The sequence below is a fragment of the Phyllosticta citribraziliensis genome, assembly GCF_038025025.1.
Source record: "Phyllosticta citribraziliensis strain CPC 17464 chromosome Unknown J3D65scaffold_3, whole genome shotgun sequence".
In the NCBI taxonomy this organism is placed as follows: Eukaryota; Fungi; Ascomycota; class Dothideomycetes; order Botryosphaeriales; family Phyllostictaceae; genus Phyllosticta; species Phyllosticta citribraziliensis.
In genome coordinates, this window is record NW_027117340.1 from 205,596 (window position 1) to 226,094 (window position 20,499).

General features: G+C 58.3%; 9 protein-coding genes across 9 annotated transcripts; 3 read left to right on the plus strand and 6 right to left on the minus strand.

Annotated features, from left to right (window-relative positions):
- Nucleotides 1-10: 10 nt before the first annotated feature.
- On the plus strand, nt 11-1,553 carry J3D65DRAFT_615588 (uncharacterized protein). The gene is made up of 2 exons (XM_066799345.1): nt 11-360; nt 443-1,553. Exons 1-2 carry the CDS (start codon nt 24-26, stop codon nt 1,522-1,524), a joined length of 1,419 nt encoding a protein of 472 aa, XP_066657454.1. The 5' UTR covers nt 11-23; the 3' UTR covers nt 1,525-1,553.
- A 526-nt stretch (nt 1,554-2,079) lies between these two features.
- J3D65DRAFT_691357 (Alpha/Beta hydrolase protein) lies at nt 2,080-4,488 on the minus strand (the record flags this gene model as incomplete). Its single annotated transcript, XM_066803920.1, has 6 exons — nt 4,008-4,488; nt 3,523-3,804; nt 3,260-3,435; nt 2,763-3,121; nt 2,451-2,709; nt 2,080-2,201 (listed from the first exon to the last, which is right to left on the minus strand). Coding segments are annotated over exons 1-6 (1,368 nt in total), but the record flags the coding sequence as incomplete, so codon positions are not given.
- J3D65DRAFT_238094 (uncharacterized protein) lies at nt 4,489-5,505 on the minus strand. Its single transcript, XM_066794735.1, has one exon. The coding sequence runs from the start codon at nt 5,404-5,406 to the stop codon at nt 4,750-4,752; it is 657 nt and encodes a 218-aa protein (XP_066657456.1). The 5' UTR covers nt 5,407-5,505; the 3' UTR covers nt 4,489-4,749.
- On the minus strand, nt 5,165-8,924 carry J3D65DRAFT_615596 (uncharacterized protein). Its single transcript, XM_066799346.1, has 2 exons — nt 5,719-8,924; nt 5,165-5,645 (listed from the first exon to the last, which is right to left on the minus strand). The coding sequence occupies exons 1-2, from the start codon at nt 8,423-8,425 to the stop codon at nt 5,587-5,589; spliced, it is 2,766 nt and encodes a 921-aa protein (XP_066657457.1). The 5' UTR covers nt 8,426-8,924; the 3' UTR covers nt 5,165-5,586.
- On the minus strand, nt 8,925-10,121 carry J3D65DRAFT_615598 (phosphatidylserine synthase). The gene is made up of 5 exons (XM_066799347.1): nt 9,939-10,121; nt 9,831-9,888; nt 9,746-9,783; nt 9,501-9,694; nt 8,925-9,450 (listed from the first exon to the last, which is right to left on the minus strand). Exons 1-5 carry the CDS (start codon nt 10,009-10,011, stop codon nt 9,082-9,084), a joined length of 732 nt encoding a protein of 243 aa, XP_066657458.1. The 5' UTR covers nt 10,012-10,121; the 3' UTR covers nt 8,925-9,081.
- Nucleotides 10,122-10,241: 120 nt separating this feature from the next.
- Nucleotides 10,242-11,352, minus strand: J3D65DRAFT_615601 (Gar1/Naf1 RNA binding region-domain-containing protein). Its single transcript, XM_066799348.1, has 6 exons — nt 11,198-11,352; nt 11,098-11,145; nt 10,949-11,049; nt 10,753-10,898; nt 10,675-10,703; nt 10,242-10,625 (listed from the first exon to the last, which is right to left on the minus strand). Exons 1-6 carry the CDS (start codon nt 11,289-11,291, stop codon nt 10,411-10,413), a joined length of 633 nt encoding a protein of 210 aa, XP_066657459.1. The 5' UTR covers nt 11,292-11,352; the 3' UTR covers nt 10,242-10,410.
- Nucleotides 11,353-11,476: 124 nt separating this feature from the next.
- Nucleotides 11,477-14,033, plus strand: J3D65DRAFT_650037 (threonyl-tRNA synthetase-like protein). The gene is made up of 2 exons (XM_066802425.1): nt 11,477-12,925; nt 12,975-14,033. Exons 1-2 carry the CDS (start codon nt 11,522-11,524, stop codon nt 13,854-13,856), a joined length of 2,286 nt encoding a protein of 761 aa, XP_066657460.1. The 5' UTR covers nt 11,477-11,521; the 3' UTR covers nt 13,857-14,033.
- Nucleotides 14,034-14,381: 348 nt separating this feature from the next.
- On the plus strand, nt 14,382-18,408 carry J3D65DRAFT_238446 (RNA-directed RNA polymerase). The gene is made up of 3 exons (XM_066794736.1): nt 14,382-16,373; nt 16,419-17,829; nt 17,897-18,408. Exons 1-3 carry the CDS (start codon nt 14,492-14,494, stop codon nt 18,279-18,281), a joined length of 3,678 nt encoding a protein of 1,225 aa, XP_066657461.1. The 5' UTR covers nt 14,382-14,491; the 3' UTR covers nt 18,282-18,408.
- Nucleotides 18,409-18,818: 410 nt separating this feature from the next.
- Nucleotides 18,819-20,479, minus strand: J3D65DRAFT_615612 (Ctr copper transporter family protein). Its single transcript, XM_066799349.1, has 4 exons — nt 20,180-20,479; nt 19,880-20,081; nt 19,463-19,655; nt 18,819-19,360 (listed from the first exon to the last, which is right to left on the minus strand). Exons 1-4 carry the CDS (start codon nt 20,270-20,272, stop codon nt 19,243-19,245), a joined length of 606 nt encoding a protein of 201 aa, XP_066657462.1. The 5' UTR covers nt 20,273-20,479; the 3' UTR covers nt 18,819-19,242.
- Nucleotides 20,480-20,499: the final 20 nt, after the last annotated feature.

Consider the following 20,499-nt stretch of genomic DNA (forward strand, 5'->3'; position numbering starts at 1 on the left):
TCTTCTCCGCTGCCTGTGAAGTGATGCCGCCACGACTCCCTCTGCGGTGCCATCGTCACGACAATTTCCAGCATGTCTTGAATTTATCGTCTCGGCGTCGACTGAGGTTGTCAACCTCCACGGCGCCCAAATCCACAAACACCTCCGCCGACACCAATGCAACAACCTCGGGGCCGTACGCCAAAGATGATGGCCAGACCTGGCGGATGCGAGCCGATGGCAAACGAAAGCTTCCACTCCCACCCATCCTCGACCCCATCGCCATATCGCAGCGCGAGCGCTGGACCGAGCCCAAGAAGCCCGCCGCGGCGCCCGCAGACCGGACGCCGTTCCAGAAGAAGCTGCACAACAACGCATTTGGTGCGTCCACCGTCCAGCACCCTACATGGCAGAAGCCAAACGGCGCCAATTTGAGAGGAACCAAGCTGACAAGACGACACAGCACACATGCTCAGCACGCCGATCCGCGAAGACCACAAACTGGGGCTGCAGCTGCCCTCGCACTTCCTCGTGCCCTTCCGGCCGCTCACGCACCCGTCGACCGCCGACATCTGGCTGCTGCCCGGCGCCGGCCTCAAGCCGACCAAGGCGGCGGGCTCGTTCAACGCGTGGGCCGTGGCGCGCCGCGCCCATCTGCGCGCGCTCTGCACCGCCAAACGCGGCGCGTTCCGCGGGCTCACCGGCCCCGTCCAGGGCAGCAGCGCGCTGCTGCTCCGCGGCAACACCGTGTGGCGCGCGGATATGGATGAGATGGTGCTGCGCATGCTGCGGGACAATGTCTTGAAGCAGCTGCGGTACGGGTTTAGTAAGCCGCGCGGCGGTGGCGTGCTTGCGCGGTTGTGGGAGGAGCCGGGGAGGGGGTTTGTGCCGTACAATCCGTCCGAGCATGAACGGCCGCCAAACATCGAAGAGAGAGAGGACCAAGCACGCCGAACCCTCCCCCAGCAACTCTCCCGGCACGCCGCACCCGCCGCGCTGCTCTTCCTGCGCCCGCTCACGCCGCTCTCAGCGCAGCCGTCCGACGCCCTCGCCCAACACATCGCCGCGTGCGACGGCCTCGTCGACGACCTCGTCGACCACAAGTCGTACATCCTGCGCAAAAAGCACCCCGACTACTCGCCTCCTCCGCACAGCAAGTGGGCGCACGCCGAGAAGCTGCATCCGCGGCTGGACCCGCGCTGGCGCGTCGGGAGGCTGCGGCCGAGCGTTGTGCGGTGGGCGCCGGCGGCGGATGCGAGCGCAGCGAGCATAGCCAGTGAAGCGAGCATAGCCAGTGAAGCGAGCATAGCCAGTGAAGCAGGCGCGGTAAATCACGCCCACCTCATCCCCGTATACAGCCTGCCGGACCTGCTGGGCGGCGAGGTGGCCTTCAACTCGTTGCTCGGCGGCGAGCGAGGCGAGCGACGTGAGCAGCAAGAGCGTATCTGGGGCCGCGGTGCGGTGCTGCTCAAGGCGGGGCCGGGCGCCGTTGGTGCGCTGCTGGCGCTTGAGCGGTTGAGGAGCTATGTTGAGGTGCCTTGGTAGGATGTGGTGGGGGAGACAGGGGTTTGGGGGGGGGGGGGGGGGGGGGGGGGGGGGGGGAACAGCATGAGATCACGGCTGGGAAGCACTAGGTACATGTTATAAAGAGATGACTGGACTGTCTTGTCTTAACCCCCCTACCTACCTACATAGCTACAAGCATGTAGCCAACTATCGCACACTCACTCCGCCTACCTACATCCCCATGAACCACCGCTCCCAAGCCCTCGCCACAACGCCCACGCCCACACCTTCCTCCCTCACGCACCGCACGAGCCGATCCTCCGCGACCTCCTGCACGCCGTCCCACACATTGCCGACCGTCTCGCCGTACACGGCCACCTGCGCGCCGCTCGCCGGCCGCACCTGCTGCCACTCGCGACTGGCGCCCGTCCCACCCTTCCCACCTCCTCCCCTCGTCCCGCTCAAAAACGACGCCGGCTGCTCGAAGAAGTACGGCCGCCAGCGCAGCCCGCGGCCGCACACGTAGCCCAGCACGTCGGCGGCGAGGGCGTGGGCGGCCGGGAGAGAGTGCGTCGGGATGCGCCCCGCGGCGGCGTAGTTGAGGAAGAGGTAGGCGACGTCGAGGATGTGGGTGGCGCGGCGGTGCCATTTGCCGGGCCAGGGGTTGGGCGTGGCGACGACGAGGAGGTGGGCGTGGCGGCGGGGTGGGGTGGGTTCTTGGTCCGAGGGGGAGGGTTTGGCTTGGGGGTGCGTTTGGGATGGTGATGATGATGCTGGCTGTGGGGGCCCTGGGTGGATGGGCAGGGTCGTCGTCTCGCCTGCTACCCCTGACTGCGCCTGCGCAGCATCCGGCCGGTGGCCCTCAAGGTTCGGGTTCGCCGTGACAGCGCGAGCCTCTTCTTGCGCCGCGCTGGAAGGCGGCTGTCGGGCTCGCTGGGCATCAGCATCATCCGCCTCGGCAGAACCGAGCGGCGACGGGTCGTGCTCGGTCGTCCACGCGGCGGCGTAGGCGCGAGCGGGAGCGCGGGCAGAGATGTCGGAGCCCAGTTCGGTGATTGCAGACAGCGCGGCCGGGTCGGGCGTCGCGGGCGTGATGCCGTACGTGTCAAGCAGGCGCTTGGCGAGGGTGGGATACTTGGAAAGGGAGTTTGTGAGGGAGGTGATGAAGGCGGTGGCGAGGGCGCTCTGGGCCATGCGCGGGTGTGTGTAGGTAAAGATGGAAACCTGGATGGTTAGCAAGAAAACGTGCAAGACGTGAGACGGTGTTGACGACGTACGTCGAGCGAGCAGCATCCCAGGAGCATCTCTCTGCACCACTGGGCCCCCGGCATGCGCTCCACCTGCTCCTTCAACTGATCAAAGTCGTGAGCCTCCCTGACCGACTCCCCGTCAACCACCGGGCCAAGGATCACCGACGGCGGCACCTTGGTGAGCAGCTCGACGGGCGGCAGCGTCCGCAGCCGGTCCAACCGCTCCGCCGGCGGGAGATCCGCGAGGCCAAAGGCAGAGATGACGGCGCGGTAATTGGCCTCGGCAATTTCAGGGGAAAGCGACTTCATCAGCAGCGGACTGCCGCCGAGCGGAATGGCGCGCTTGAAAAGAGGCTCGGACGAATTGAGTTGGTATACGGTCGAGACTGGTTGCGCGGGTTGGCCATGTCAGTTGATGTCATTCGATGGCCGATCACTTCCAATCTTGGAAGTAGAGTTGAGAGTATAATGCGACGTAGGACAAGACGTGCGACCTGCCCACGATGCCCCAGGTCATGACTTACTGGCTCCGGCGCTCTGTCCCATGAGCGTTACGTTTTCCGGGTCTCCTCCAAATCCGGCAATGTGTATTTTGATCCATCTCAATGCCACTGTTTGGTCACGGATGCCGTTGTTGGGCTGGTAACCGTGCTCCTTGAACTCGGACGACGTGAGAAATCCGGGGAGACCGAGGCGATAGCTATGATGGTGTCAGTCTTCTCCAGGCTCAATGCTTCATTCTCCAGCCTAAAGTCTATCCACGACTGTTTCAAGAAAAGTTACTCACTTGATGTTGATTCCAATGAACGGCATCTCCTTCTCAACACCAAACTTGACCAGCTGGGCAAAATCATATTGCGGGAACCAATTGGCTCCCTGTCGGAACCCTCCGCCATGGATGAAAACAAGTACGGGAAGATTCTTCTCTTTCAACGTGGGTACCGTAACGTTCAGGTTGAGCCCGTCAATATCGGACTGGACCTTGGGCGCGTCGGCCGGCTTTGGCAGCGGCTGCTGAATGAACGTGTGCTCGCTATCGCAGCCGTCTGGAGGCGAGATGACCGGGAGGCTTCGAGAGACACATCAGATCAGACGGCCTCGATGAAGAGTGATGAAAGATGAAAAGGGAGCGTGGTGTAACAATGGCCGTAAAATGCTCCTCGGCCAGTAGGAGCATCCGAGACTCAACACCACACGTCGAAGTAGCAGTTCCATCTCAATCCAGGTCGTAGGGTTTCTGGATAGATGGAAGAGATGGATGAAAAGACTCACCCATATTTGGTCGCATCCACGCCGTGTGCCTCTTCAATCAGCTCGGCCGGGGCGAATCGGTCCCGCAACGTCGCATATTTGATGCCCAAAAACTGGACGACGCCCGTGTCGTCTCGGGCCTTGCCCCGCACCTCACCGAGAGCCGGATGCAAGATGGAGGGGGCGGTCATGGTCGGTTACGTTGCAACTGGAATTGCAAAACGAGTGGGGGTGGTTGTTGAGAGAAGCTCGGATGACGACCGAGGCGATGAGGTGGTCGAGGTGGATTGATTGCTGTGAAGCTCGGGCTGGATGTAGGGTTGGAGCAAAGCGGGGCAGGCAGATGGGGTAGGTAGTCAGTCGTGGTGGTCTTGTCGAGGCGAGTCGACCAGGGCGCAGCAAGCAGCAACAGAGATAGGTAAACAGACAGGTAGCTCTGAGCCAACAGCTAAAGATGAAGGCCACAGAGATACAGAGGAACGGGAGATAGATGGTCAAGGGGAGAAGAACATGGAAAGGTTGATGGATATTAGGCGATGTTAGCGCAATCAATCAATTCGAGCAGCCAGCCCAAACCCGGCAGCCGGCTTCTCCCATGAGCAGCGAGCGAGCAAACAAGCAGGCAAGCTGTGGCAGAAACTGCCGCCGGGAGGTTTTTATGGCGCCACAAGTGCTCTAGCTGTCAGTCACCACTAACACCAGGCATGACGGCCACGGCCACGGCCACGGCACGCATGTTGCCGATAGAGACGCCCGCTGCGAGCTACGACACCACAAAAATGACATTAATACCGCGAGAATGCGGACGATTGGAGGGTATCCGAGGCCTTGGTCGAAATGGGGCGGGAGCCGGGGTCGACGAGGGGAAGGGATGGGAGGGGTGGACGACGAGAATGGAGGCACATGGGCGAGGGAGGCAGCAGTCAAGCTCAGCGATCCCTGCCAAAGTGTCGTCGTGCCCCAGGTTCGGCCGTTCCACGCGTCGCCTGAGGTGTCGAGGAGGTACCTGTAGTGGTCGCGGTCGAGAAATCGTCGGTCGTGAGGTTCCGCAACCGCATCCGAAGTCCGACGCCACAATTGCGGGGGAGCTTCTCGTTGCCGGCGTGCCAGTGTCGGATAGGCTTAGCACGCGGCAACCACATCGACACACACACACACACACACACACACACAGATTGCAGCCGTCAACTTCTCGATACTTCCGACATAGAGCACGATAGCTCAAAAGCTTAGCCCACGTCGCATGAATAAGAGTAGAGAAATCCACGGCGATTCCGTCTGCGCCGTTGGTCCGACCCAGCTGTCGTCCAACTCTATCGGATTGCGAAACCATTTCCGTCTTGCTTTGAGAATCCAGTACCTGACAATCAACACACCCACTTCTCCCCTGTTTGCGGTGAATCCACACGCATGCAACCATGTCCCACCAATCATTTACAACTATCCTCTGTACTGTATGTCCGCCCTACAACTTTGTATAAAATCCAGCTAGACGCGTGTCAGCGTCTTCTGCATCCATAGCTACAGCCCGCGTCTGGCGTGCGCAAACTCAATCACCGACTTGTCGGAACCGCGCTTCATCAAACAAGCATCGCGTCCGTTAGCTTCGTTCGTAAACGTCAGCCAGCTTGGTCAGGACGTTCCCCATCCGCGGCGTCACTATTCACTCAAGTCAGCAAAGACGGTCCACTACAGAATTCGTCCAGCTGGACAGGAGGCAGGAAGTACTCACCACCCCAGACCCACGTGTCTCCCAGAAAAAGCGCTCCCGACCTCGCCAAGGCGCCCGCCAGATTGCGCCGCCCTTGATGCTCGCTCTCCATCTCGCGCAGCAGATCCCTGCACTTCCCCAGAAGCTGCCTCTCCTGCGCTTGCTGTGACGGTTCCAGACTCCACTCCGATTCGCTGTCCGCGCCATCGCGGCTCGCGCCCTCGCCATCGCCTTCCGCGCTCGCGAAGCCTTCTGAGCTTGCCGCCGGCGATGGCTTCGTCTCTGCCGAGTGCACCCATTTGGTTAGAAACATGGCGCAGTCCCAGAACGCGATCGCTTGCTCCACGCTCCAGTTGAACGCTGCCGTCTTTCTGACCAGCAGGTGGCCCACCCGAACCGGCACCAGGAACCCTTCGTATGCTTTGGTTGCCGCTTCCAAGCCTCCCTGCTGTGGTGTTGCAATGTATACGTCCAGTGCTGCCGAGACCTTGTCCGCGTCGTCCGACACCAAGACTGTGAGGCGGTCGAGCGAGAGTTTGTAGTCGTCGGAGAGAAGGCGCAGGTGTGCCAGGCGTAGACACGCCTCGCTGTTGAAGACTAGCGAGGCTTCGGCGTCCTTGTTGAGCGTGTCGCGGTGGTCCTCTCCTCGTACGTGGTGGCGAGCCGGAGATGCCAGGGATTGGGCACATTTTTCCAGAATGCGCGACGACTTGGTTTGGATGGCGGAGCTGATGGCCTGGTACTCGAGCGTTTGACCAAACGCCTGTGACACTTGCTGTTGAGTCCACACGTGTACGTTGGCGGCGTGCATCATGACGAGTTTCGCAAAGCCAGGTATCGGCTCGAGAACGTCAGGCTCGTCCTGTCCCTCGGCATTGGGACCGGCATCCATCATGGCGTCTCGAATGGTTCGCTGCGAGTTGGGACTGACAATGGTCAAGTCTCTCCATTGCTGCTCCGTTGGCGCAACCCACACCTCTTCTCCTGCCGGGATTTCAATCTCAAGGTCTTCATTGACGGCGATCGACGGGTTGGATCCAAACATGATGGAGATGATTGTGCTCAGCAAGAACACGCTGCACAAGAGCCGCTTTTCTGCCTCGCGTTTGACCCAGACTTCCCACTGGAGATCGCCGTCACCTGGAGCGTTCGTCGCGAGGGCCAGCCGCCGCAATTGGTAGTCGTTGGCAAGGAAGCCCATGCGCTCAATCGTGTCCATGGTGGGCGCCGATCGACCGCTATAGATGCCGTACATGGAGAGCAGCAGCATCCCCTGGACGGCCCAAAGCGGCGCCGGCTCGAGTGATCCGCCAGAACGACATTCCGCAATGACTGCCTCGATTTGCGTCGACGCCAGGTCGCAGAGCGCCTCGGCCCGTCGCCTCTCCAGTCTGTAAAGCGCTCCGATGCAGCAAATGGCCAGGACGAGAGGACTCGGCGTTGCCTCGAGCTTGAGCGACGCAAAGTGGATGAGCGGGAGGTGGCGATGGAAGCAGCTAATGTAGCACTCGACAAACTTTTGCAACTCGTTCTGATCGGGGAAGCCGTGCGAGCCCGAAAACGTCTCTCTTGCCCGCGTGAGAAAGTCTTCGTGTAGGCATCGGAACACTTGGTCCGTAACCTTGACCTCTGGCAGTTTTGTAGCCTTTTCCTGTGCTCCAAAAGGAAGCGAATGAGCCTGCGAAGGCATACCCCCCAAGAAAAAGTCGGAACCCAACGACCCATAAAGCGTTTGAATCGGAGTCGGCAAGTCCAGCGATTGAACGAAGAACGGATCCATCTGGCCTGTAAAGTCGAGACTCTCTGGCGTTAAGTCGGCGGGCATTGCCGCGTGCGCAGTTCTGGACGGAGCGCAAGGCTCGGACCAAAAGTCGCGAAAGATGTCAATGGAGCTGTAGTCTGATTCTGTGTGCTGTGTGCTTGGTTGTGGCTCGTTCACCTTGCGTCGCTTGCTCGATGGTGTCTCGTCTCTTTTGTCGTCCGGAATGTCAAAGTTGAGAAACGACGTATCCGACGCGTCCCGCTCGAGTTGAAGTCTAATGTCTGCACCGTTGTTTTCAAACAGCTGCGGATCAATTGGGAAGTCGACATCGCAAAATGGGACATCCTTTGCTTCCGCACGAACATCGGGGGGCTGTGGCCCGAGGCCATAGGCTTGATCCGGACAGCTCTGAGGACTTGGGTAGAGCACATCGGCAGGATTGCCCGTGGCATTGCAGGACACCGACCGCCGCGAATCTTGGACTGGCTGAGGCAATTGAAAGTCTCCAAATGCCACGGTGGAGCGTCGTTCGGTCTGCGGAGGGGTCTGTTGAGGAAACGCAATGGGATCCGCAAAGAAAAAGTCGCCGTTGCGGTCTCCTGCCAGGGTCGCGCGTCGCCGAGGTTGAGCAGCATTCTCCTCGGGCAGCGCGGAAACAAGTCCAACGGCCTCTGAGGCTCTCCTGGGGCTTGGTGACGCATCATCGCCCTTGTTGTTTTGGTTGGGATGCAAAGTTCGGACGTGCCTGGTGACGAGATCCTTGCGCGCATATCTCTTGTGGCAGTACTGGCACTCGAATGGCTTCTCGCGCGTGTGGATCCTCTCGTGCCTCGAGCAGTGCTCGCTCCGCTTGAAGTCGCGGTTACAGGTACGACAGCGGTACGCCCGTCTCCCGTCACTGAGCGTTTCCTTGGAGGCGGGCGGCGAGTCGCCGGCTTTGAGATCGTCGGCAGTGGGCCCAGACATGACAACGCTTCCCGCGACGGCGATGGAGTCGTGGACGGAGGAAAGGGATCAGAATTGGCGCAACGACATCGTTCACGACTAGGCCGATTGACCGGCTAGGAGGCAGCAGGCGGCCGGTTATGCTGAATCGCAGGGAGGCTAGCGGCAACGGAAGCAAAAGGCGGGGGAACCAGCTTCACCCATGCCATGGCATCCAGTGCCAGGTTCTCCACGGTGGGCCCTGGCCGAAGACGTCGCAAGCGGCAAAGTGTCCAGCGCCATGACATCGATCGGCAAAACGGGGTCTGGGGAAATGCCGTCCGCACATGACCTTATGCGTTTATTTGCGAGCCCTGTGACTCGCTGTCGAACGGCCTCACTGCGTTGCTCAACACTCGCTCTCGGCATTCCCCGCCCTTGTAATTTGCGGAAAGCTTGCTTCGCTTCCCCAGATCCGAACGCCTGGAAACGATGCTTGCGTACCGGATCCAGCCTCCTCAGTCCTCACGCATGCACCGAAACTCGTCATTCAAGTCCAAATTCTCTATCGTGGTCGTCTATCGTTGCAACAACGCTCATCATCTCGTCACACCAGCGGAACCTGCTTCCCGCGGGCCTTTTTTCCCCATGCAGATTGATACCCGTACTCCGTGTCTAGCCTTGAAGTGAAAAACCCCCTAAGGCTTGGGGACCTTCAAGGTTTTGCTGACCATGAGACAGCCGTGCAGCACAAACATGACCACAATGGGGTGAAACTCCAGAGCAGTGCCGGTGAATGCCGTTCCCAGAGGAATGTTGTCCAGAATCCAACCCTTGGATACCCAGAACGCCATGACGCTGTCGAGTGCGAGCGACGTGGGGATCGGAGTGCCTTCAAAGAACTTGGACTTGCCCGTGGCGTCCTTGGGGAGCGCTTGGACCGTGACGTTGAAGCGGGCGAGGCGCGACAGGCCGCAGAGGACAAAGAAGGAGAGAAGCAAGTGATCCACCGGCGTGCGGATGCCAATCGCGAGTGCGCAGACGGCCGGTGCCACGCCAAAGGAAATCTGGATCAACGCTTAGCAGACTCCTCAACCCATTGACCCGAGACACGTACCAGGTCCGCAAGCGAATCAAGTTCTTGACCCATCAACGACGCCTTCTTCCTCCATCTCGCTACCTTGCCGTCCATGAAGTCGAAAAAGAGTCCAAAGGGCATAAAGGCAAGGGCAGCCCACAGGTTGCCGAGTTCGCTCGGGTCACCGAGACAGTATCGCATCGAGGAGAAGATGGACATGACGCCGCAGAAGCCTGCAGTCCGAGTTAGCGTTGTTTCCTCAACTGTCAAAATTCTGAATGTACCATTGAGCTCCGTGATCAGGTCCGCGAGGTGGAGCGCCCTGTGCTTGTCAGTCGCGAACGGCGAAACGTCGATCGGTGGGCGTACTTGATGAGAGAGAAGTGACCGGCGTCTGCTGCGAGGAGCCTCATTTGCTTGTCTTGAGCTACCAAGAGGTCAGAAGTGCCGCAACGAGGTCCGCGGGTGCTTGCGTACCTGGATTCTCCGGGGTCGACGAAGAGTGGGCATCCTTGTCGGCGCCACTCGAAGCACCGCTGCGTCGCGACATGAGGACGGTTTGAAGGGGGAGAATGTGTCGGCAAAGAGGAGTGGGTGGTGAGGATAGGGAGAGAAGTTGGAGGAAAGAGTCGAGGAGTTGGCGCTGAGAAGCGGCTGTGCTGCAGGCGTGGGTTGTTTTCAAGATTTCGGGCGGCCCTAAGCGGCTGTCGTCACAGGTACCTGGCCCTGGCCGCCAAGCAACGTCACGATGTGGATCACGCTTCGCTTTATCCTGCTGCACGCAAAAGAAACAACTCGTCCATGGTTTTCACTTTACAGTATTCGATGCCGTGTCTTGTCCATGACCCAAGAGACCCTGCCAGACCATCGTCGCCTGGATATTTTGAACGTTGAAATGACCACTCCCCAACCGCGAACGCCGTTCCATGAGCCATAAAGCAGCAAATGTTTAGAAACGGCCTCGGCCTCTGCTTCCTCCTCTGGGAGCGCCGCGGCCGCCGCCAAATCCGCCGCCGAATCCGCCTCTTGGGCCACCCCTGGGGGCGCCAAATCCGCCCCGACCACCCCTTGCACCGCCACGGGGACCGCCACGAGCACCGCCTCTTCCACCACGCATGGGTCCGCCGCGCGAAGCACCGCCGGCACGCTTGGGCTTCGGTGCACCTAGAGTGCGTCAGTAGCGTCCTGAGAGTCGTAGAAAAGGTCGTCTTACCCGCCGGAGGCTTGGGCTTGGGGAGGAACCTAGTGCTGTTAGTACAGCGTTTTCATCACGAAGCTCGACGGAGCTCACCTCTCCAATGGCAACAGCTTGTCTCCACCAATGAAAAACTTGTCACCGGGCTTGAATGACGTCGCGACGATGCCTTCTTGCGGCTTGATGGTGAAGTAGACTTGGTTGACGGGGCCGAGAATCTCGTCGACTTTTCCGATCGAGGTCTGACACAGTCAATCTCCTATCCCTCGCCATGGGTCAACGTGTTGCTTGCCTTGTTCTCGAGGAAGATGGGGGCGTTGAAGTAGGGGATCTTGGTGTTGATCGACTCGCAGATAATTTCGCCTTCGCACGCGTGCGTGAATTTGCCCATTTCTGCAAAAGTCAGTCTCGGTCGATGTAGTCGTGTATTTCAAGGCTCACCGAAGACCTCATCGGGCGGGCCCTGGGGTGCTCCAAATCCACCGCGAGCTGTCCCAAACAATTAGCATTGGACGATCCAGACAGAAACGCGCACACGCACATCCGCCGCGACCACCGCGGAAACCGCCTCCACCGCGAGCGCCAAACGAACCGCCACCGCGGCCGCCGCGACCGCCGCCTCCTCGGAAAGACATGATTGCTTGGGGTATCGAGAGTCCGGGGCGGGAAATGTGCAGGTCGCAAGATAGTCGTGTAGTGGAGCTCGACCAACCGCCGAACTGACAATTTTGCGTCGGAGGTCGGCGGCGAAACCCCGTGGCCCGTGCGTCGCTGGCTGAGTCACGGCTCCGGCCTTCAGAACGCGGCCACCTCGCCAAGTCGCAAATCGAATTTACAGCAAGCCATTGCACCTCAAGTCGCCAACATGGAAGCAGTCAAGGATGCCGTGGAGGGCGTCAAGAACATAGCGGTCTCGGACACCAAAACCCAGAAAAAGCAGCAGCCCAAGAAGGACAAGAAGAAGGGCGCAGAGGATGCCGATGGTCGTCCGCTTGAAATGACCCCTCCCCCGGCCTACTTCGACCACAGAATCAAAATCTTCGAGGAGCTCAAGTCAAAGTACGACGAAGAGGTTGCCCAGAAGCCCCGTGAGCCCATCAATGTCACTCTTTCCGACGGCAAGGTCCTCGTTGGCGAATCCTGGACCACCACCCCTGCCGAACTTGCCCGCAACATCAGCAAGTCTCTGTTTGAGCGCACCGTCATTGCCCGCGTGGATGGCGAGCTCTGGGACCTGGAGAGGCCGCTGGAAAAGAGCTGCAGCCTGGAGCTTTTGGACTTTGAGCATCCCGAGGGAAAGAAGGTCTTTTGGCACTCCAGCGCTCACATTCTCGGAGAGGCCGCCGAGAGACGATTTGGCTGCGATCTCTGCATTGGTCCCCCGGTCGAGGATGGCTTTTACTATGAAATGGCTCTCCCCGGCGGCGAGCCCGTTCAGCACACCGACTACAAGCCCCTCGAAAAGGTTGCCGAAAAGGCCATCAAGGACAAGCAAAAGTTTGAGCGTCTGACTCTGAGCAAGGAGGACCTCCTTGAAATGTTCAAGACCAACAAGTACAAACAGCACATCATCAAGGACAAGATTCCCGATGGAACCAGCACCACGGTCTACCGCTGCGGTCCTCTCATCGATCTCTGCCGTGGTCCTCACGTCCCCCACACTGGCAGGGTCAAGTTCTTCAAGATTATGAAGAACTCTGCCTCTTACTTCCTCGGTGATGCCAAGAACGACTCCCTGCAGCGCATCTACGGTGTTTCGTTCCCAGAGAAGAAGATGATGGAGGAGCACCTCAAGTACCTCGAGGAGGCTGCCAAGCGCGACCACCGCAAAATCGGAAAGGAGCAGGAGCTCTTCTTCTTCCACGAATGGTCTCCTGGATCCGCTTTCTTCTTGCCGCATGGAATGATCATTTACAACACTCTTCAGCAATTCCTTCGCGAAGAGTACTGGAGGCGCGGCTACTCCGAGGTACAATCTCCCAACATGTACAACGCGGACCTCTGGAAGCGTTCTGGTCACTGGCAGCACTACAAGGATGACATGTTTACCTTTGAGGTGGAGAAGGACCAGTGGGCGCTCAAGCCCATGAACTGCCCCGGCCACTGCTTGCTCTTTGCGCACAGGGAGCGCAGCTACAGGGAGCTGCCCATGAGGATTGCCGACTTTGGCGTCCTGCACCGCAACGAGGCCTCTGGCGCTCTGACCGGACTCACCCGTGTGCGCCGATTCCAGCAGGACGATACCCACATTTTCTGCACCGAGGATCAGGTAGGTTGCGTGATTCCAACAATGTGGGCCAGCTGCTTATGAGTCACAGATTGGCCAAGAAATCACCGGCCTCTTTGACTTCCTCCAGACCGTCTACGGCAAGTTTGGCTTCACTTTCAAGATGAAGCTCTCCACTCGCCCCGAGGGCTTCCTGGGCGACGTTGAGACCTGGAACGAGGCCGAAGAGAAGCTGAAGCAGTCTTTGGATGAATTCACAGCTGCAGGCGGTGCCCAGTGGGAGCTCAACCCAGGTGACGGTGCCTTTTACGGCCCAAAGATTGACATTACCATTTCCGACGCCCTCAAGCGCGAGCACCAGTGCGCCACGATCCAGCTCGACTTCCAGCTCCCGCAGCAGTTCAACCTCGAGTACATGGGTGCTGAAAAGGCCGACAAGCCCAAGGACCAAAAGGCCGAGCCTGCTGCACCCAAGCCCGAAGCGTCGGCGGAAGGCAAGGAGAAGCCGGTCATGGAAGCGGCCAGGAAGCCTTTGACTCCTGGCTGTGCCCGGCCAGTCATGATTCACCGTGCCATTTACGGCAGCTTTGAGCGTTTCATTGCCATTCTCACCGAGCACTTTGCAGGCAAGTGGCCATTCTGGCTCAGCCCGCGCCAGATCCTGATCGTCCCCGTCATGCCCGCGGTCAATGACTACGTGCACGAGCTCCAGGGCATCTTCCGTTCCAAGGGCATGAACGTCGACGTCGACGTTAGCGGCAACACGATGCAAAAGAAGATTCGCACAGGACAGCTGCAGCAGTACAACTTCATCTTCGTGGTGGGCGCGGAGGAGAAGACGCAACGCAAGGTCAACATCAGAAACCGTGACGACCAGGCGACGCAGCAGAGGGGCGAGCTGGTGGACTTGGACGTGGCGATTGAGAAGCTGGTGGCACTAAAGGAGGGCAGGGGGATTGTCACTGCCCTCTAGACTGGGCGCAGGGGTAAAAGTAGTTGTGGTTGGACGGAAAACATGCGAGGAGCGGAGCAGTGAGTCAACGGAGTAAAGGCATGTAGGGTGATGAATTCAAACATTGCAACGAAGTGGTTTGGATCCGTCATGCGGCCACGACTTTTGCGACGCCGAAGCTCTCCGGGATCAAGGCTCAAGACAAGATACCCATTCAAACCAACCGCAGCGCCCGAGGCTGCGGCTGCCCGGGTTAGAGTTTGGAGCTGCATCATGTCTCGTGAATTGGTTAAACTGGCCTGCCCATCTCATGTCTTTGGCGTCGTTGTGTACGACCAACGCTCAAACGGCGCTCGCGGGGTGGACCCTGGCCGGCGCTTCGACTGGTAACTTTTAGCGCGGGTTCGTCCACCACGAACCGCACCGCCAACTTCATCCCGCTCCGCTTTTTGTCTACACTCCACTCAGAGACCCATCCGACTCTCGACGGAACGGGACTTGAGCTGCTCCAGTTTCAGAGAGGATTTCCAGAGCATCCTGCATCCGACGGCGCGGGAGCGTCGGGCATCACCGGCACCGACTTTTTGTTTGGCCTCGTCATGACAACGCCTCTTGGTTCGCTTTGAAGGTGCACCAGCTGTTCCTACACCGACGCCATGGACATCTCCGTCCGCGGAATTCCTCCACAGACCAGCGAGTCGGAATTGACCAAATTCTTCAAGCCAATCCTCGAGCAATTTGGTGTCGTAGCCTTCAACTGCCACTCGGTCAAGAGGCATCCATTGGCCATCATCACCGTTTCCGATCCTGAAAAGGGCAGGCGATTTCTCCAGCGTTACGGAGGCCAGAATACTCCAGTCGGTGGAGCTGGCCTGCTCTATGCCAACAAGATCCTCAGATGCGCTCCAAGCAACCACAAACCCGATGAATACCTGGTCAAGTGTCTCCGGAAAGAGGAGGCCACGACACTGCAAAAGGCCAGCGCAAAGGCAAGAAAACCACCCACCGAGATTGCACCCAACCAGGCCCAGACGTTGGTCCCCAAGTCCAAGCAACAGCGTGCTTTTGGCTTCTCTGGCCTCTGGTGCGGCGTGTGGGACTTTGATGGCTCCCAGGCTGCCTTTGCTCCTCACTTTCAGGACAACAGGCGTGGTGTCATCCTGTTTGGCAGAAAGCAGCTATCATTGATTCTACGAGCCGATGACTGGGTCTCTTCCACTTGCCGAATCGACGTGCCTTACTGGAGCGTCGACACGATTGTTGCAGGCACCCGTTTGCAACCGACGGTGACGTTGACTTTGAAATGGGCTCCGAAAATCTATCGCCTGGGAGAAGGCTTGACTGGATTGATGGCTGGCCTCGGCTTCACTGCGCCTGGCAACCGACAAAAATATCAGCGGTACAATCGCACCCGCGTGCGTGCGATTGATGATTCCCACGCGGACGTGGTGAGCAGTTGCTGGGTCTATCAAATCACTTTGGAGAAGCGCACAGATTTGCAGCTACTCTTCAACTTGGTTCAATGGAATCCAGGCATGCCAACCATCACCTCCATCCCGTCCGGCTACACAAAGGCCGTGTCAACCTTTCAGGACGACTTTCTACAGCTGAAAAAAATGCTCAATCCTGGGAACCAGTACGGGCGTCTCAAGTTCACCGTCAAATTCCAGGTGGAGCGCCTGGCTAGGAACGCATACTTGCCACCGGCCAGGGTAATCTACCTCCTTCCAACCATCATGCGCCTCTCCAAAGAAAAGGGGCACATTGCCACAGGTTGCGCGATCAAGTTGTTGTCACAGCAGATCGAGTTTCCTGGTCCGCATCTGGATCCATACGACTTCTCGGTCGAGACGCTGACAAGAAAGCTTGTTCAAAATGCCATTGACTTTCGGCTCGAAGGCTCCGTATTTGACATCAACTCGCGCTACGCCCACATGGCTCTGATTCACAGAGTGATCGTCACACCCGTTGGAACCTATCTGGAAGGCCCGGAACCCGAAGTCTCGAATCGTGTTTTGCGCAAATACCCTGATCATACGGACCACTTTGTTCGAGTGCAGTTTACAGATGAGGACGGCGACCTGATGCGTCCGGAGCCCAAGACGGACCCTTCGGAAATATATCACGATCGGTTCAAGGATGTTTTGAACACCTACATCGACATTAGTGGTCACTGCTTCCAATTTCTCGGATTTTCTCACTCTTCGCTGCGTTCGCAAACCTGCTGGTTCATGGCTCCATTCATCGATGGGACGTCCCTGATAAGTCCTCCAGAGGTCATCAAGGGCCTGGGCGATTTTTCCAAGATTCAGTCTCCGGCCAAGTGTGCCGCTCGGATTGGTCAAGCGTTTTCGGATACGAGAAACACCGTCACCATCTCTCCATCGAATGTCAAGAAGATGGCAGATGTCGAGCATCATGGACATACATTTAGTGACGGTGTCGGTACAGTCTCTCCGATGCTCTTGAAGAAAGTCTGGAAGTCGTACGAGCAGCGAAATGTCATGAGACCAACCTGTCTCCAGATCCGGTTTGCTGGTGAGTACGTTCCTGATGCGTCGGACCAGTACTGACAAAGTACAGGTGCCAAGGGCATGCTATCTCTCGACACTCGTCTCCCAGGCGAACAGCTCCGCCTTCGTCCGTCCATGATCAAATTCACTCTCGGCGAAGCACCCAAAGACAAAGTGGAGCTTGAAATCTGCAATGGCAACTTCAAATCGATGCCCATGTACCTGAACCGACAGTTCATCAAGATTTTGGAAGACTTGGGAGTGGGGACAAAAGTCTTCCTGGACCTGCAACAGAAAGCCGTTGAGGAGCTCCGCATGATTACAAAGTCGCCCGTCAACGCTGCCACCTTTCTCGAGAACGGCGTAAGCGGAGAGAAGAAGCACATTCCGTTTCTCATCCAGGCGCTGGATGAGATTGGTCTGTACTTCAATGAAGACACCTTTCTCCACCACATTGTCGAAGTTGCTGCACTTTCCCATCTTCGAGACCTCAAACATCGCGGACGTATCCCCGTTGATAAGGGAGTCACGCTCTACGGAATCATGGACGAGACGGGCATTCTGGAAGAAGGCGAAATCTACTGCACGGTCATGAGTCAAGGCGCCAACGGCAGGCTGAAGCGCACCGTGTACACGGGCGATGAGGTGATTGTGACGCGCTCTCCGGCGATGCACCCGGGAGATATTCAAAAGGCGCGGCCCGTGGACGTGCCTACCGGCTCACCGCTCAACTATCTCAACAACGTCGTCGTCTTTAGTCAAAAAGGCCAGCGGGATTTGCCCTCGCAGCTGAGTGGCGGAGACCTCGACGGTGACCTATACAACATCATATTTGACCGCAGACTGATTCCCGCCATCACCTCCTCAGCAGCCGAGTACGCCAAAAAAGACCCCATCAACATTGGCCGGGCCATTGAGAGGAAAGACATTGCCAACTTCTTCGTGCAATTCATGGAAACAGACCAACTAGGCCGCATCGCCATGATCCACATGCAACTGGCAGACAGACGACCAAACGGCACCCACGACCCGGACTGCCTCAAGCTAGCCGAGATGGCCTCGACGGCCGTCGACTTCTCCAAAACGGGCCACCCAGTCGACATGAGCGAGTGCCCGCGGTACGACATGATCCGGCCAGACTTTATGGCGCCGGGGCCGCGCGTCTTCATCGAGAAGAAGGGCATCGTGTTCCAGAACGACGACGACGACGACGTGATTGGCGAGGACGAGGACGAGGACCCCATCGAGGCGCTGGATCCGGACTACAAGAGCTACCGCTACTACGAGAGCGAGCGCGTGCTGGGCCAGCTGTACCGCGCGATTGATGAGAAGAAGATTTTCCAGGAGCTGCAGAGCGCGGGGCGCAGGAGCCTGCGCGACGGCGGCGCCATGATGGAGAAGCTGTGGGCGCACGTACGCACCGAGGCGCAGCTGGTGCAATGGGTGCAGTACAAAGACCTGGCGCGCGAGATCCGCGAGACGTGAGTGCACCCCCATGCCTCCCTCCCCCAGCCACCCAACCAACCGACTAACCTCCACACCCAACAGCTACGAAGCCAACCTCCTCGACGTCATGTCAGAATTCAGCCCGCACCCACAGTTTCCCTTATCCGAGCTCGAAGTGTTCGGCGGCAACATCATCGGCAAGAACAACACCAACGCGACGGGCAGCCGGCGCATGCGCGAGATGGCGTGCAACATGCGCGAGCGCTTCGAGCACGACGTCGCCTTCACCGTCGACCGCATCACGCACGGCAACGACGGCGACCGCGACGAGGCCCTCGCCCGCAGCATCGCCTGTCTGTGGCTCGGCATGGAGGAGCGCGGCCCTGGCCCGAGCAAGCGCGTTGGTGAGTTGAGGAGTTGGCGGTACATCGCGGCTGCTGTCTGTTTGCGGGAGCTGGACTCTTGGAGGGCGGGGTTGAGGGCTTGATGCGGTGGGCTGGGATGGGTTGCGTTGGGAGGTGGTGGCAGAGCAAGAAAGCAAGCACGCAAGCAACATCAGCGGCGCGGTGGTGGACAGCCCCGCTTCCTTTCTCATACCGCGGGTCTTTACGTTTTTCTCCTTTCTGGGTTGGTCGGTTGCAATTGTGCTTTTCATTCCTCTCAGCAGCTCAACCAGCTCGTCTCGTCTCGTCTGCTTTTTCCTTGCTCCTTTTTTTTTTTTTTCATTTACACTCATAGCGATGCCACCTTTCCCATTTTCCTCTTTTCTTCTTGCCGTTTCCTATTTCCTCTATTTGGCACGCCACATCCAAATTGCGAGCACAGTAAACAGTGAGTTGGCCGGAAGAGCACCACAGCACAGCACAGCAGACATGTTCCCAAGTTTCTCTCGTCCCATCTCACACACTTACGTACTTTCGTCTGAAGCCGAAGCATGCGTTGGGGTTTATAGTACAGCCCAGCACTTACTCGATGGGACCGGCGGGAGGGGACAGCAACAACAACAACAACAACGGTGAAAATGGGAGTGTCTGTTAGCTACGTGTTTATGGGCCTTCCAGATCCCATTCTCAAATCTCTTCTATTCCTTCTGCCCGTTACGACAGCGGCAGCGGTGGCCTTGACGTATGATAAACGTAGAATGGGTAAGGTAAGGTACCTTAGGTATGCAGGTAGACGCCCTCCTACCCTCCGTCTTCACTACCGCCCTTTGATTCGCGAAAATAAAATTGCATAGTGCTCCAACCACGCCACGCCACGCCAACGCAACGATTCCATACAGCCATTACCTGGCACCATCTATGAGTACCTCTTTAAAGACCATTCAATTCGCTCACGCCAGACCCCACGCATGCCGCCGCTGCTGCTGCAAAGCCCAGCCACTCACTGATCTTCTCCCTACCCACCTATCAGCCTCCCCCACCGTCCCGGCCGCTCGGTTTGCTCGCTCAGTGACAAGCAACCGACTTGGTGGCACTGGTGGCGTTGCCGAAGACGACGTAGCCGATGAAAGCGCCGACGGCGACGGCGAGCATGATCCACCCGTTGTACGTCATGAAGAGGAGCCTGCGCCAACAGCGTCAGTACCGTACCAACTACTCTTATGCCCCACCAACAAGCACCCCTCATTCAAGCGGCACCGCATCTTCTCCCAAAAGGAGTACTCACATGATGAAAAACGAGTAAAAGACCTGAACGGCGTAGAGCACGCCCTTGACGATGGTGGCGCGCTTCTCGTCGCGCGCGGTCCACGGCCCTCCTCGCGCCCGTCTGTCTGTCGTCCACCATAGCGGTGAGCTGGATTCGTGCTGCTGCTGCGGCGGCGGCGGCGCGGCGCCGTCGTCGTCACGGTAGGTGGGGTCTTTGGTGGCGGTGGTGCTGGGTAAGCATGGTGTTTATGCGGGAGAGTTGATGGGAGGACTGGTAAGGGGAAAATAATGTAGGGTGTGGTTGGTGTGGAGTGGATAGGAGATGGGATGGCAAGGGGTTCACGCAGCAAACGGGTATTCAACACGCTCGACAAGAAGACTTTGGACTACCAGGTAAAAGATAGAAAGGGGATAAGGGGCAGCGCAATACACTCACCAGGCAAACCCGGCCCATCATCTTTGACCTTTTGCCTCGCAGCGACAGACGCCTCGTAGCGGCGCGACAGCTCGCGCACGCCCTCGTAGCCGGCGCACAGCAGCGCGACGGCGACGAGCGAGAGCAGCAGGCTGAGCGTGCCCGTGATGTGCCAGCCGCGGAACACGATGCACAGGTCTGTCGTATCCCACGTAAAGAGCATCTAGTGATGAAAAGCCATGTTAGCGATATGCTGAGTTGGCGTGTTGTTGTGCTTGTTATGATGTGGTATGGAGAGGCTGGAGATGGATGGCTACACACGTTCATGTTGCACTTATGCCCTTTGCCCATGTCCATGCCGCCGTGGCCGCCGCCGTGGTCCATGCCGCCGTGATCCATGCCCGCGTGGTCCATTTTGGTGTTTTGGGCGAGTTTCTGGTGTTGTTGGAGCTGATATGGACAGGTCTCAGCGTCGCCTTGTCACAACGTCAAAGAACAACAGTCGATTCAATGGAAAAGTGGACGAAGAGGTCTCTTGGCGAGCGAGCAGCAAGTCAAGAAGCAATGCAAATGCAAATGAGGCCGCAGCGGATGCGCTTTATCAGATGACGACGAGCAAGTTCGAGGTGGTTAGGCTGATG